Raw genomic sequence first — 15,365 nt, forward strand, 5'->3', positions numbered from 1 at the left:
CCAGTCATGTACAGCAGCAGTGTGGCTTGGGGGATCCAGGCCAGTCTTCCGTTATATAGCCTTGTCCTGTCAGACCCAGGCCTGTCACTGAAGGGCCAAGGTCACAGAAGAGAAAGGACAGCGGGCCTGAGACAGCCAGAGTTTTATTTTCTGTACTGTTAGCTGAAGCCAACTAAAAATATAATAATAGTAGTGTGTGTGTGTGTGTGTGTGTGTGTGTACACAGATGTGTGTACAGTCAAATCATTAAACATGTGCGTCCCACTGATAGAGCTCATTTTAAAATCAACCTTCCATGGCACGCTAACGATGATTAATAATAATAATCCCACACACAGCAAATGTGACAAAATGACAAAAGAACTCTTAATTTGGGACTTTATTTTAATTTCTTCTTTTAAGATGCTACATAGTTGAGCAGAACTGGATTGGTCTTTTAGGGCATGAAATTAATTCACAGTCAAGACTCTTCGTTACCAGCAGATGGATTTGCTGGCACTCTCCCTCCCCACCTCCATGCCCCGCACCCTCCTGCAGCCTGACTCATTCATACTGAGACGGGCAGCTCAGACCTGGCCTATGTTCTAGAAGGATGAGCCGTAGCAGAGAGTGAGGGGAGAACAATCTAGAAGACTGGGTAACCCAGAGCTGACTGTCACTACAAAGAGTGTCCCTCTTCGGGACAGTTGTTACTGATCCACAACAAAACACTTCCTGGCAGCTGTCTCCTGACTCAGACTCTCCCCATCCCTTGGACCTCCGGAGACCGGGAACCACGGTGCCACCAGCGGCAACGCCCTCACTGGTATGGTATCCATGGTACTCCGCAGCACAGGTGAGGTGCAGGCCGCAGCACTGCCTGCACTCGGCGACAGCAGAGTTGAACACACTGAGTAAGCAGACGTGCATCACACATCTCTGGTAACAGCTCAGTGTCACTACACGAACCAACAGACTGAGTTTGGTCCCTTTAAGAGAGCAGAGCACAGAGACTCGTGTCTCTCACTCATGACCTACAAGAACACAAGATGTGGCCACCATGCAAGGTGTTTTGGCTTCTGTAGCTCTGCATGCCTGAGGAGCCGATGACTTGGACAGAACAGCAGGCCTGGGGAAGCCGCCTGGGTGAGACTAGGCAGCACAAGGTGGCTGTGGAGGGGACAGCACACCCCACCTCACAGGACTCCCGCTCCCACAGGCCAGCCCCAACATGTGAGGAAGAGCTTCTGCTTTAAGAGAGGTGACTAGGAACATGTGCCAAAGCCTACCCGAATTTAATGTGACAGCTACAATATGCCACTGTGGAAATCACGGCGTCCCTCAGTAACAGACCATTCTTCCCCCATCCATTTACTATACATTTTTAACTTCCTAAAAGATCATTATATTATGCTATATTTGTGTGTGCATTTGTGTGTGCATGGGGAGGGGTATTTAAAGGCAAGACCTGTGAGATGTCGTCATACATTAATTTCTTTTTACGCATGGTTATGATAAATTGAGATCCCATGATGTGGTAGATCCATCAATCCAATCTGCCATCCTTTGCATGCGGCCTCTACAAGGCGATCTTCCCTATAATGACACCAACAATGAAGAACAAGACCACCAGAGCCAGCAGCCGGGCGCTGAGGCCGTCCTCCTTGCCGGGGGCAGCCAGAGCCGCCATGGGGCTGTTGCTCTGCAGCGCCTTCCTCACCCGAAGCCCGTCTTCTTCCTAGGGGGATAAGTGCACATTTCAAAAGCAGATCATGGCTTGGCAGACATGATCCAGCCACAACGCAAAGGCACACGGAAGCCTACAGAGAAGCCGCTGCCAGGCCCCTCAGTGTTCCTCCTACCAGAGCTGCTGGATCTCCTAACACCAAGTTGGAGTGTACCCTCAGCTTCCTGTGAACTACAAGAAAAGCTCTTGGTGGGGGGTGGGGTTGCAGCACAGGCTTTTTGGCCATGTTTTGGCCTCTTCTCTGCCTACCTCCAGATCTGACCTCTGTCCTGTCCTGAACCTACAAGTTTGTCCAATAAACTCATCTCTGCCTGAAATTCCAGGTACTTCCCAAGACACGAACCACAGCCAGCTATTCAGTGGGAACCTACATAAGCCTGGCAAGAGATCTAGGTAGACTGCTGAATCTAACAGCCCTTCGAATTTGAAACACATCCTACGTACGACCGCTGCCACAGTTGGTGAAGAGAAAACCTTCATTTGCCCAGCACAAATACCTTCTAACTAACTCTTGGCTTCTCTCGCTTCCAAAGAGTCACCAGGCCACACCCACCACACCCCCAGGTTAGGTAAGGAAAGATGTGTGTCTGATTTCTGCCCCTTCCCAAGTCCCACTACTGCGCAGGGGCAAGGGCAGTGTCAGGCTGCTCCATTCTGAGGTCTCGCACAGAGCTGACACTCTCCACCCTTTTCCTCGACTTCCTTCTTATCTGCCAAGCACCAAGGGCAGTCTTCCCATCATCTGTAGCTCTCTATGGTCCCACTAAGGACATAGGCTATAACCATCACTGCCTCATCTCTCCCTCAGCCCCACTAACAGGGAACTCCCCAGGGCAGCCTGCTCATAGCTGAGCCTGCAAGGCCTGGCACACAGATCTCACTAAACAAGAAGCCATGTGTGGCAGGATAAAGCATCCCCCGTCAAGATGGCTCTGGTATTATTTTAGAGATACTGTGCTCACGGGCAAGGCCAGCGCCACAGCATAGTGATGGATGAGCTGCAGCGTTCGATTAACTTTACAAAAAATGGGCACAGCAAAACACAGCATTTATTTTATTGGGTTTACATTGAAGCTAACCCAACCTATAGATCACCGTAAATGGTGCAGAACTCTATTTCTGAGGAGAGTCGCACTCAAAGAGAAGCTTCTGCAAAGGAAGATGCTGAGGCCACTTCTACACTGCCATCCTCCTACATCTGCCTCAGAGCCGGGATGCAGGGGAGTCGGCTTACGAGTGCGTTATGTGCATCTGCCGCCACAGCCGGCAAAGAGGGGAAACCTATTACATGCTTGGCTGGCATCATCAAGATTAAGAACAAATAGGCCTCAAAATTTAAGCTGTAACAAAAGCTCCTATAATCAGATGTTCAGGTCTATCCACATCCAAGACAGACAGATCCACAGGGTTTGAGCCACAAGTCAGTCAGAGAGACGGTCAACAAACAGGCCTGAGAAATGGGCCTGGAGTGGACAAGACTATGCAAACCGCGTGGGCAGCAAAGTAAGCTGCTAGGCCGAGGCTGCTCTGGCCTCCCCAGTGCCTAGCCAGGAGCCCCAAACTGCAGCCTTGGTTTCTCCTTTGTGCCTCCACCTCTCTACTGGGCCAGTACTGTGCTTTCTTCTCAGCACAAGAGCAGCCTGAGAAGCTCCCACTGCCGGGCGCACTTAAGACTTCCCAAGACTCCTCTGCCCACATCACAACAGGACAGGATGAGCAGGAGATGGCCTCCAAGTAAGGTCACCTGAGGGACAGGCTGCAGCAGGGCCAGACAGACCAATGGGAGCAGGGCTGGGTTTGGTTCCTCAAGTGAATAACCATTTAGCAGGTATGATTCAAACCGTTTCAGGAACCCCCCGGGGGGGTGGGGGGGGGGAAGCAAGCACCACTCACCCATGATGGCAGCAAGGGCCTTACCTTGAGTTGTCGGCCCTCCTCCCGCAGCCTCTGCACCTCCCCCTGCAACCGCCTGCACTCCTCCATCACCTTCTTCACTTCAGTGTCATCAAGGGACGAAGGCAGGGACTTTGCAGCCGCCGGGGCTTCTGTCTTGGATGCACTTGTAGGTATAATTTTATTTATTTCTACATCATGCTGTTCAGAAATAAATGAAAGCCCAAGGGTCACCAACTATGTAAGAAAGGATTTTATGCAAAGTCGTTCTCAGTACACAGTACATGAGGCAGCGTTCCATCCACGCGGTAAAATGTCACATTTATTTTTTAAATGCATCACTTTATCTAATATCTTGATAATCTAAAGCTACCGGGCCCTAGAAATTATGAATAAGGGCAAATAATGAAGTTGGGCCTAGGCTAATACTTCAAGGAGGAGAAAAAGGGCTGTGCATATTGCACTATCAAATTCCTGCCATGCAAAAATTAGCATACTGCAATTGTGCAAGCTCAGGAATTATCAGCTGCAAATTACCTCTGCAGGAGAGCTGAGCCTCCCAGGCCTCTGGGGGTGGGGGTGGAGGTGGGATGGGGGGGATCCAGAGAGTGCTACACAAAGACCACCTGGGATGAGGACCAACAAGCTCTGAGTCAGCCATGCCTCTGTCTGGGGAGGTCACATGCTCCTGTGTACCCCTACATAAAACAGGTCATGGTACCCTCTTGGAGGATGAGCTGGCCAGTGGAAGCGGGGCTAGGAGTACTCAGAATGGTAGCCTGGGGATCTGTGTAGCAATCTGAAAATCAGGCATCTAGCTCCAACTCCCTTCACTTCCCACAGAAGGGAGAGCCCAGGCCTGAGCCCCACTCATCATGGGGCTGGGGTCAGCATCCTCATCTCCAAGTTTACTTTCCCGGAACAAGATGCTGTTCTTTCTCCACTGGAAGGATAAGGATGGCAGTAGCTGATGGCAGAAGAAAACAGGCAGTGCTGACCAATCACAGCAGAGCACTTCCCTTCCCAGATCTTCCATCACTGGCAGGGGTCTGCAAACCATGCAAGGCTTTTACTTTTTAACACAATTTTAACTTCTCTGGCCGGTTTGAAGGAAGTGCACATCAGTATCTGAGATGCCACCTTCTGTCTTCTACTGTTCCAGTGAGGGCCCAGATGAAATCAGCACAGGGAGAGACGGGGCAGAAGGGGAAGTATGGGACACGGGGTCTCACAATGGGGCAGTGGGAACACAACAACCTCCATGAAAACATGGGCGTACTGTTAGTGTCTAGGAAGTGGGTGCTCAATGCTGGATATCCCACAGAGCATGGGATGCAAAAGCCACCAGCACTAAAGCCAAGAGAATCTCATCTCAGGGCCGACCTGGCACTGAAGGAGTCTTCACCACCTGTCTAAGCACCATGAGAAAGGGCAAATTATTCCATGTTGGTCTCCCCACTTTGCCAAGCAAAGGCTCCCTGGAACTCATGACCTCAGGAGCCAACAGGTTGCTCTTGGGTGGCCGTTCTCCATAAGTCTTTCCCAAGGCTGACTATGTATAACGCAGTCGATCTGGTGACTTCAGCTTTTTTTTCCTTCATATGTTAGAGGAAGAAAAATAATTTGCCAGCTCAGATCTCTGTTTCACAGGCGATGGCATGCACAGAAGCACCAGCTTGCAACATTTGATTACTGGGAACTAGAGATGTACTTACTGGTTTAGCGTTTTCTGCTGGCAATTCAAACACACATCTAAGTTTTGAATCCATAAGGTCTTCCGGTTTTGCCTCCTTCCACTAAAACAATTTAAATTTAATAATCAGGGTATTATCAAGCTGCTGGAAGAATAATTCTCCTCCTATAACTGACAATTTCAGAAAAATACTCTTAATGAGAAAGCCCTGATGTATATCAAATAAAGAACTTAAGTCTGCTGAGATTTCAATATTTTTAACATGACAAGATTAAATGCACTAGCTCTCCTGAATATTTATCACACTTTGCAAAACCTGCAGGCTCGCTGCTCCTTAGAGCCTGCCCAAGCTTGCCCATTGCTACTTCACAGACAGCACAGGCCTGGGAAGTGCCCATCCTCCCCAAAGGCAACCAAGCTCTCCTTAAGGAACTGGAAATCTACATGGCAGGCATACACTCCCTAGAGAGCTGTAGGATGAGGGTTTAGCCCACCCTGCCAACCACCAGTGGGGCACATCCACCACAGAGCCATTTCACCACTGTGGCTGCATCAGAATTGCCCTGCCCAAGTTACCCCACCCACCAGTGAAGCATATGCCCCTCACTAATGTCTCCTTTTCAGATGTGGAGGAAGGGTTAAGAAGGACAGGTCAGTAAAACAGCAAGGTGACAACCGAGAAGAGAGGCACCCACCCTCACCCTCCCAACCACACAGCAGCTACGCAATCGCTCTGTCTGGCACCAGAGCACGGCCACCCTAACTATGGCAGAAGCAGCCAACAGGACAACACACTGACACTCACAGGACACCTGAGAGCATCGAGCACACAGGAAGACACCAACACACAAAGGTTGCTCTGTGCATATATGTGCCCATGTGTGAGTCAGAGAGGATCATGCAAGGGCCAGCTCTGGGTTCTTAATGCTGGTGACAACAGGACGCTCAAGTAGTCTCCAAGAACTGCCTACAAACTACAGGGCAGACAGACTTCCACAGCACCTGCGCCAACTCATCCAACTGCACCAAGAGCAAGACAGCCAGCAAGCAGTGGCGTCACCTACGTACAGCCGTTCTTGTCCCCAAATTTGAATCTGAATTTAATGATGATGATCTGAGATTTAAGACTCCCTCCAAGCTGAATGACCTGAACCCTAAGGTCCTCTGCTGAAATATTCAACGGGCACTCTGAGTGCTCAGAGAGCACTGGAGGGAGTCCCCTCTTTAGACTACTGACAACCCCAGCTCACTGTCAACTGCATACAGCACTACGTCAGTAAAGAGCGCCCGTGCTCTACAGGGCTCTTTCCCCCTACAGGCAGCTAGCACAGAAAAGTTTATGACAGCCCAGTAGCGAAATGTTCACACAGTACATGGAAGCAAAGGTGATCAGGTACGGCTCTCTCTGACTGCTGCACACTGTCAGCTCAAAAGCAACAGAGCTCTCCTAGCAGCTGGGCCTGCTGAGGGAGAACTGGCTGTCACCTCCATCCATTCAGCCTCCACTCAGGAGGGGAAGCCCACAGCGTCCTACAAAATGTGCTGCCCAAACACTTCAAACAGTTATAAAAACAACCCACTGACAAGTAGAAGGCCCCTTTGTCAACCTGCAGTGCCTGGCCTCTAGTTACTCAGGTGACAAGTCAGATATGGGCACATTCTCCTCAAAACCCTGTATTTTTATTCCCAATTCACAGGTGGCTAAAACCTCAAGAAGAATCAAGAAAACCTGTCCAAGACAGACCAAAGCATTAGTAGAGGCAGCGCTCCACTAGGGATCAAGACAGCCAAGCCCCCGCCCTTTCAGCTACATCATAGCGGAAGCCAGACCAAAAGCACAGCCTGCAGACGTCCACCTTCCGTGCCTGTCATGTGCTCCCTTCATCACACAGACTAACATAACACAAGTCAGGAAATGAAAGGGCAGAGAAATGTCTCCAGGGTCAGTCTTATGACAAGGTCTCGTTCCAGCTCAATACTTGACTTAACCTTCCCTTTCTGCCCCCAAGGTAGGCACCAATGAAGGCAGCTAGTTCTGCTTTCCCAAGCCCAAAGTGAAGGCTACATGGTTGACACGGGCAAGAGACAAGCTTGACACAGAACATCCCTGCCACCCTCGCCGTCTCTGGGCTGGCCAGATCCTGAGGACCACTGCCTGCTGTGCTGCAGATGTCCACAGGAAGCACCACCTTTGGGAGAATAGACATTCTAATCTCTCTTCTTCCAGAAAAGTGAATACTATAAAATACTGTTTACTTATATAAACAAAGGCATCCTAATTTTACCAAAATTAGAGACATTGTTAAACGTGTACTCATGTGGGGGAAGAAGGGATGAAAATGAAGGCAATTAGAGAATATGGTGAGGAGCAGGCTATGGGTGTGGAGCAGGCTGTGGTGTGAAGCAGACTGTGGGTGTGGAGCAGGCTGTGGTGTGGAGCAAGCTGTGGGTGTGGAGCAGGCTGTGGTGTAAAACAGGCTGTGGGTATGAAGCAGGCTGTAGAATAGAGCAGGCTGTGGTGTGAAGCAGGCTGTGAGGTGGAGCAGGCTGTGGGTGTGAAGCAGGCTGTGGTTGTGGAGCAGGCCGTGGTTGTGGAGCAGGCCGTGGTTGTGGAGCAAGCTGTAGTGTGAAGCCGGCTCTGGTGTGGAGCAGGCTGTGGTGTGGAGCAGGCTGTGGTGTGGAGCAAGCTGTGGTGTGGAGCAGGCTATGGGTGTGAAGCAGGCCTTGGTGGGGATCAGGCTGTGGTGTGAAGCAAGCTGTGATATAAATTAGGCTGTGGGTATGGAGCAGGCTGTGGTTTGAATCAAGCTGTGGTTTGGAGCAGGCTGTAGTTGTGGAGCAAGCTGTGGTGTGAAGCAGGCTGTGGTGTGGAGCAGGCTGTGGTGTGGAGCAGGCTGTGGTGTGAAGCAGGCTGTGGTGCGAAGCAGGCTGTGGTGTGAAGCAGGCTGTGGAATAGAGCAGGCTGTGGTGTGAAGCAGGCTGTGGGTGTAGAGCAGGCTGTGGTGTGGAGCAGGCTGTGGGTGTGTAGCAGGCTGTGGGTGTAAAGCCGGCTGTGGGTGTGGAACAGGCTGTGGGTGTAGAGCAGGCTATGGTGTGGAGCAGGCTGTGGGTGTGGAGCAGGCTCTGAGTGTGAATCAGGCTGTGTGTGGAGCAGCCTGTGATATGGAGCAGGCTGTGGGTGTGGACCAGGCTCTGGGTGTAAAGCAGGCTGTGGGTATGGAGCCGGCTGTGGTGTGGAACAGGCTATGGGTGTGAAGCAGGCTGTGGGTATGGAGCAGGCTGTGGGTTTGGAGCAGGCTGTGGGTGTGAAGCCAGCTGTGGTGTGTAGCAGGCTGTGGTATGAATTAGGCTGTGGGTATGGAGCAGGCTGTGGTATGAATCAGGCTGTGGTGTGGAGCAGGCTGTGGTTGTGAAGCAAGACGTGGTGTGAAGCAGGCTAAGGGTGTGAAGCAGGCTGTGGTGTGGATCAGGCTGTGATGTGGAACAGGCTCTGGGTGTGAAGCAGGCTATGGAATAGAACAGGCTGTGAGTGTGGAGCAGGCTGTGGTGTGAAGCAGGCTGTGGTGTGGAGCAGGCTGTGGTTGTGAAGCTGGTTGTGGTATGGAGCAGACTGTGGGTGTGAAGCAAGCTGTGTTGTGAATCAGGCTGTGAGTGTGAAACAGGTTGTGGTGTGGAGCAGGCTGTGGTGTAGAGCAGGCTGTGGGTGTGAAGCAGGCTGTGGTGTGGAGCAGGCTGTGGTGTGGAACAGGCTCTGGGTGTGAAGCAGGCTGTGGGTATGAAGCAGGCTGTAGGTGTGAAGCAGGCTGTGGAATAGAGCAGGCTGTGGAGTGGAACAGGCTGTGGTGTTAAGCATCTGTGGGTGTGGAGCAGGCTGTAAGTGTGAAGCAGGCTGTGGGTATGGAGCAGGCTGTGGTGTGAATCAGGCTGTGGTGTGGAGCAGGCTGTGGTTGTGGATCAGGCTGTGGTGTGAAGCAGGCTGTGGTATGGATCAGGCTGTGGGTGTGGAGCAGGCTGTGGTGTGGAGCAGGCTATGGGTGTGAAGCAGGCTGTGGTGTGGAGCAGGCTGTGGCTGTAGCTCAGAGACAGAGCAGCTGCTTAGTGAGCTCAAGATCTGAGTTCAATCCTCAGCAAAGACCCCGAAGAACTGTGTGGACCAGAAAACAAGCAAAAAGAGCAAAGCAATGGAGAGGAATGTCAGTAGGAAGGAGGCTAAACGTTTAGTATTCAACACAAGCACATCCTTCTGGGTTTGAGGGGCTGGAGACAGGTCAGAAACATCCTAGCAACGGGGAAGCACTCCCCTGCAGTGCAGGAGAGAGGGAGGAAGGGTCCATGGGAGCAGAGAACTGCAGCAAGTTCAGTTCGTTGAGTCAGAAAAGAACAGCATGGAAATGTTAAAGCTACTCGTCAAAGTTGGGGAAGCCATCCAGGGACCAGAGCGCACACCTCCCTAGCAGCACACTCCCCGTCAAGAGTGGAAAGGCATGCACCCGCCACGTCTGCCTAGCAGACTGCAGAGAAGAAGAAGCTTTCGTACTTACTACTGCCTCCATATCAGAAGTGTCAGGTGGCGCGAACATAGACTGAACCATAAACTTGTGTTTACTTTTCTCATTGGGATCATAATCGAAAGGCTGTAACATCACTGAGAAAGAAAATATTTCATTAGGAGAGTCAGAACGTGGTCACCCGAGTCATTTGTCACGCTAATACAATGCAGAGTAGAGCTACTTCCCAGTTCTCCCATCTGGACCCTGAGGAAGGACATGAGCCAGCAGGGATGGACAGCCTTCCCCCAATTTTGCAGCTAAGGCCAGAGAAGCTGGGGGGCTGCCGCAGCCTGACAGCAGGTCCCAACTGAACTTGGGCTGTGCTAGGACTTGGGTGCTGAAGCCCTGCTAACCATGCCCAGGCATTCCCACAAAGCCACCCTACTCTGACTGAGCCCTTACTGAAGACATGAAATGGGAGAAACACCAAAGGCCTATTTTTCTCAGGAAAACATTGCCAAATGATCTTCTTGAGAAGGAAAACAGAATAACTCAAAACCATTCGGGATGGTTTTCTCTGCTCTACACCCCATTTCCCACGCAGCTCATCAAGGTAAGGCTTGAAATATGATTTTGCCAATAGAATTCTGGAGACGGCTTATAAGCTGGATTTCCCACAGCAGGAAAAAACAATTCCAGCTCCTGCTCCATCCCGCAGCCAGAACGGAGAGAAAACTCACCAAAGGACCCTGATGACCAGGCGCTCTGCTGTACTGAGTCTTCTATTCTGATTCGCTTCCTGGAGCTATTTCCCAGATGACCCAGACCAAACCTGGTTACAAGAGGGCTGACCTGCAATATGCTCTTTGCTGTACAGCTTTAATAAGCCTCACACCGAGTGACCTTCCCTGAAACCTAAGTTCACAGAAGTGGGGGATGCTGCAGGGTCAGTGTGGGCCTAGCACCTCCATGCTATGATATCCATGGTATCGTCGGCAACTGGGCTTTCGCTCTTCAGCGCCATCCACCTCAGTCTGGAAGACGGAAGGGCTGGCGGGGGGGGGGGGGATATTATCCAGTAGTCTGCTTTCAGAGGAGAAAACTAGAAACAGCAGCTAGCTTGCCTCAGTCTACAAAGGCACACACACTCAAACCCAACGAGCGCCAGTCCTGCCCTCCCAGGCTGTCCCGAAAGGCGTCCACCTTCTAGATGAGAAGTCAAAGGCTGTGAGTGCCGCGCTGACAAGGAAGCCAGGGTGCCAGCCTAGCCACAGCCCCACACTATGGTTCCTCTCCGATCCCCTGCAGATGGTGGCCCACACCTTTAATCCTAGTACTCGGAGGCAGAGGCAGGTGGATCTCAATCTGAGGCCAGCCTGGTCTACATAGCATGGGCAAAGCCTGTGATAACCCCGGCACTGAAAGCCGGCTAAAGACTCTACTAACTTCCTGTCTGGTGACACAGCCGCCAACACAGCACCACAACACGCTGAATGAAGCAGACATGAGAACTGAGTCTATTAAGATGTCAAACCTGCAGAAGCTGTCAACAATGTGAGCCTTCTAATTTCTGGAGAATAGCTACTTTCATAAAAAAATATTACCACAAACATATAATTGATGGATTGTAATTTTTAAAGAAATTAGTCATTTTTAAATTTCTAATATAATAAATACCACTATATCTTACAAAGACCTGACTCCTGGGGTCTTTAACTGTCAGGAGCACAGAGTTCAAAGATTGCATAGAGGGAGTACAGCCACCACCTATAAGTGCCTTCCTGGTCCTGCTGACACAATCTAGGAGAAAAGAGCAGGCTGAGGGCACGCTGGAGCCTAAAGCCAGCATGGCAGATGGAGGGTCCCAAGCCCCTGGGCTCCTCTGACCAAGCACATACTTCAAGGCCCACTGCAGCTTTGCCTATAGCCATCAGCAGCCCTACCCCTGGCCTACAGCATCCTACCTGCTCAGCCCACACAGTGGAGAGCTGAAAGAACCACCTAATGGCATGACACAGAACAGGGCAAGTGGTAGCCAATCACACTTCTGTACACACACACACACACACACACACGCACGCACGCACGCACACACGTACACGTATGTTCAGGGCCATGGTGGGACTGACCAGAGAACCTCGACCAGGAAGGGGAACCAGGACCTCTGGAGGGGTCGTCTGGGAAGCGTTAGACATAAGGTGGGGACTTGCCCCTCCTCCACTGCAGAGAAGCAGCTGCCTGCCTTCCACTGGCTGTCCTTTGTGTAGGACACTCTACAGACCCTTGGCACACCTCAGGATCCACACCCTGCTTCACACTGCCCCTCACGTACACCACCGAGTTCCTGTCCCTCAGCTGCCACCTTCTCATGTCAAATCCAGTTTCAGCTGAAGCTTTATGAGAATATGACGGAATAAATGCTGGTCAGTGCTAGTTCATTGCAAATTGTGGCACAAATTATGTACTTTTTCCATGACAGGCTATAAAAGAGCTTCCCATTAACTTAATTTATTTCATTTAAATACCAGAGACACTGATGATAAAACCCTAAGTGAATCGTCCCTTCTTTCAGAACGCATCTGCTGACAGAACGTTAAAGAGGCCCTGTTACCAAGAGACGACCTGGGCTCAGTCACCCCTCACCCACACAGTGCTCAGGACACAGAGTCTGCTGCATTAGACACAAAAGTGGGACCCTTATGAAGAACCTTCAGGGTCATGAAGCACAGATCGATCAGGCCAGACTTCCTTCAAAAGAGAAGAAAACAGGCAGCTTAAGACACACATTGGCTTGGAGAATGACGACCCAATTAAATGCAGCATAAAAGCTGCTTCCAGAGCACTGGGCAAGCACAGACCACTTTCATCTGCACCACAGTGGGAGGGGCGAATAAAGATTCTAAAGAGGAACGCTGCCCTGCCCCAATTCTCACCTAGAAAGTCTCCATGTTCAACAAGCCACAACCCCAGCTGTGATCCCCACCCACTCACTCACATCCTCCCAACCAGAGGCTCTGCCAACTTTCTCCCTGTTTCTTTCCCACCAGACTAGCCTGTACATCCCTTCTAGACCCAGGGAGGACACGCCACAAGTCCCCTACAGCACTCAGATCATAACTTCCTGTAACAGCAGCTACTACCTAAGCAGAAGACAGCCAGCTCCATTCCTCATACCATCTGGGCCTCCTCCCTCACACCGCGTCTTTCCAGGCCGGCAGACGTGCTTCTGGACAAGCAGGCATGCAGTCCTACACCTTAAGACGTTCCCCACCAACCCCCAAACCTCCCCTCATTCCTACAGTGCCCCTCACATACTCAGACCCTAGCACGCCCTCCAAAGAAAGATCAGCCAACTCCAGCATGTACCAGAATTGCAAAGGAGCCAATTAAAGAGAATCGGCTGGAGGGGGTTCCACTGAGAACCTGTTCCTGGAGAACTGGGCTGTACCCTTTTCTGAAAGTCAAAGGCATGGGGCTGGAGGGTGCCATGCCTGTTCCTGCCAAGGGAAGCTCACTCACTGCCGTCACTTTCTACAAACCCCATGTGCGCCCTCTTGCCAACTTGCCTCCTCTGGTTCAACTGAATCGACAACTGGGTGTTTATGGAACTTACTTGGATGTTAGGACGCCCCGCTGGTGGTGTGGACCCTCTTCCCTCCTCACTTCAAAGCACCCTACATCACACCCTTTTAGAGAGGATCAAGGAGCTCAGTGGTGGTGGCACATGCCTTTAATCCCAGTAACTGGGAGGCAGAGTAACTGTGAGCTCGAGGCCAACCTGGTCTACAGAGAGAGTCCCAGGACAGCCGGGGCGCCCTCTCCTCCCCTGGTCTACAGAGAGTCCCAGGACAGTTGGGGCGCCCTCTCCTCTCCTGCGTCTACAGAGAGAGTCCCAGGACAGTCGGGGCTCCCCTCTCCTCTCCTGCGTCTCTTCTCGCCACTCTCCCTCCTCCCACAGGGCCACACATCAGAAGACTACATCCACAGACCAAACTGCACTCATGAATGATGGCACGGCTGCTCCTTTTTTAAACAACCAAAACCCAGCGTGAGCTTCTTATCGGCTAAAGGGGATCAGCAAGGCTGCAAATGATGGACCACTCACCTGAAACAAAGGAATGGACACTGGAGCTGACCTCACCCTCACCCTGAGTAAGTTCGTTATTTCCTTCAGGAGTCTCACAATGCTGACCCCAAGACTACTTTCCTGGGCCTCGGGTCTGGCAAGTGAATAATTAACTTCACCTGGTTATGAGAGTGTGCTGCTCCAACTCTGCGTGCTTTGTGGGCCTCTCAGCTCAGGTAGCGAGCACCTGGCCACCTGCTCCACTTGGCTGTGCAGAGGCCACAGGGCGCACACACTTCACCCTTCCTTCAGGATCAATAGAAAGGAGGCATGCAACAAGCTGTTCGGGCCAAACGCCAAGGTTCATTCAGTCCTCATTATGAAGGCTTTCTCAACTGACTTCCTGTGCTGTAAATAACAGCAGGGCTCAGCCTGGCCTCTCTTTGGGCTTCCCAGTATAACTGCGCACCCCATCACCTCCATCGCCTCCTTAGTAAGCCCTGTGAGCAAAGCCTCTGAAGACTGATCGTCTGAAACAGAGACCAGTGTGTCCTATGCCCAGGGGATGGACTTCTATTTCACCTGCTCTGAGTGCTCATGACCAGTCTGCCAAGTACTCTTGCTACTTTCTCTCCTAAGGCTGCTCTCAAGCCTTCTCCCTATATTCTGCAGTGAGCTGGAGACCAGAATGGAGTAGTGAGATTAGAAAGAGCAGGATGGGACTTCCAGGGGAACCAAAGGACCAGTCTGGGGAGCACTTACCACTTCACTCCTGAATCACCTTATAAAAGCAAAAGGTACCTTCCAGCTAAGTATCCCCTACCCAGTGTTCTGGGTCCTGCCCTTTGATCATATTCATTTAGTATGGGGACAGTTTTCCTAAGAAACCTGCATCCTAAGGCAAGCTTCAAAAGGCTTTAAGCACAATTAAGCTGAATTCTTGTTGGTAAAATATTTTAAGCCATAATCTAATCTGGTGAAAAGATTAGGGATTTATCTTAAGCGGCAGTATAGCCAGTTCTTATCTCAGAGTAGTGAAGACTTCTAGTTAAAAGTCTGCACTTATCAGAGTCTTCCAAAGCAATGATCGGATCCCTGGGTTAAAGCCCCAAGGCAGTCTCTCTATGCACTCTGGAAGCTGCACGGCAGGCTTCTTTGTCAGCAGGCTGGGAGCACTTCTACCCTGAGGTTCAGCACCTGAATGCTGCAGCCCACAGCTGGCTAGTCCAATGCCAGTAAACAGCAACATCCACCCAAGCCAGCACCATCCTAAACGGATTAATAAGCAATTCCAATATTGCCCAATTACATTAATTGAGCAACATCTCCATCCCAGGAGATGCTGATATTCGTTCTGTTACTGGAAGAACTTTATGGTTTAAATGTGATAAAAAAAAAAAAAAAAAGAGTCCTGAAGGGGCTGTCAGAGACCAACGCTGCCCCTGTGCTCTGAATTTCAGTTTAAAATAGAGATGCAGATACTGGGAGACCCATGTT

At 51.0% G+C, this 15,365-nt stretch overlaps 1 protein-coding gene across 1 annotated transcript in view; it reads right to left on the reverse strand.

Moving 5' to 3' along the window:
• Positions 1–364: 364 nt before the first annotated feature.
• Vapb (VAMP associated protein B and C) overlaps positions 365–15,365 on the reverse strand; it is a 38,337-nt gene continuing 23,336 nt past the window's right edge. The window contains exons 3-6 of the mRNA XM_038329972.2: positions 9,854–9,957; positions 5,335–5,415; positions 3,644–3,820; positions 365–1,717 (exon numbers count right to left, since the gene is read on the reverse strand). Of these exons, the coding sequence (XP_038185900.1) occupies positions 1,559–1,717; positions 3,644–3,820; positions 5,335–5,415; positions 9,854–9,957 (521 nt within the window). The 3' untranslated portion in view covers positions 365–1,558. The remainder of the gene's footprint in view (positions 1,718–3,643; positions 3,821–5,334; positions 5,416–9,853; positions 9,958–15,365) is intronic.

The sequence above is a fragment of the Arvicola amphibius genome, chromosome 5, assembly GCF_903992535.2.
Source record: "Arvicola amphibius chromosome 5, mArvAmp1.2, whole genome shotgun sequence".
In the NCBI taxonomy this organism is placed as follows: Eukaryota; Metazoa; Chordata; class Mammalia; order Rodentia; family Cricetidae; genus Arvicola; species Arvicola amphibius.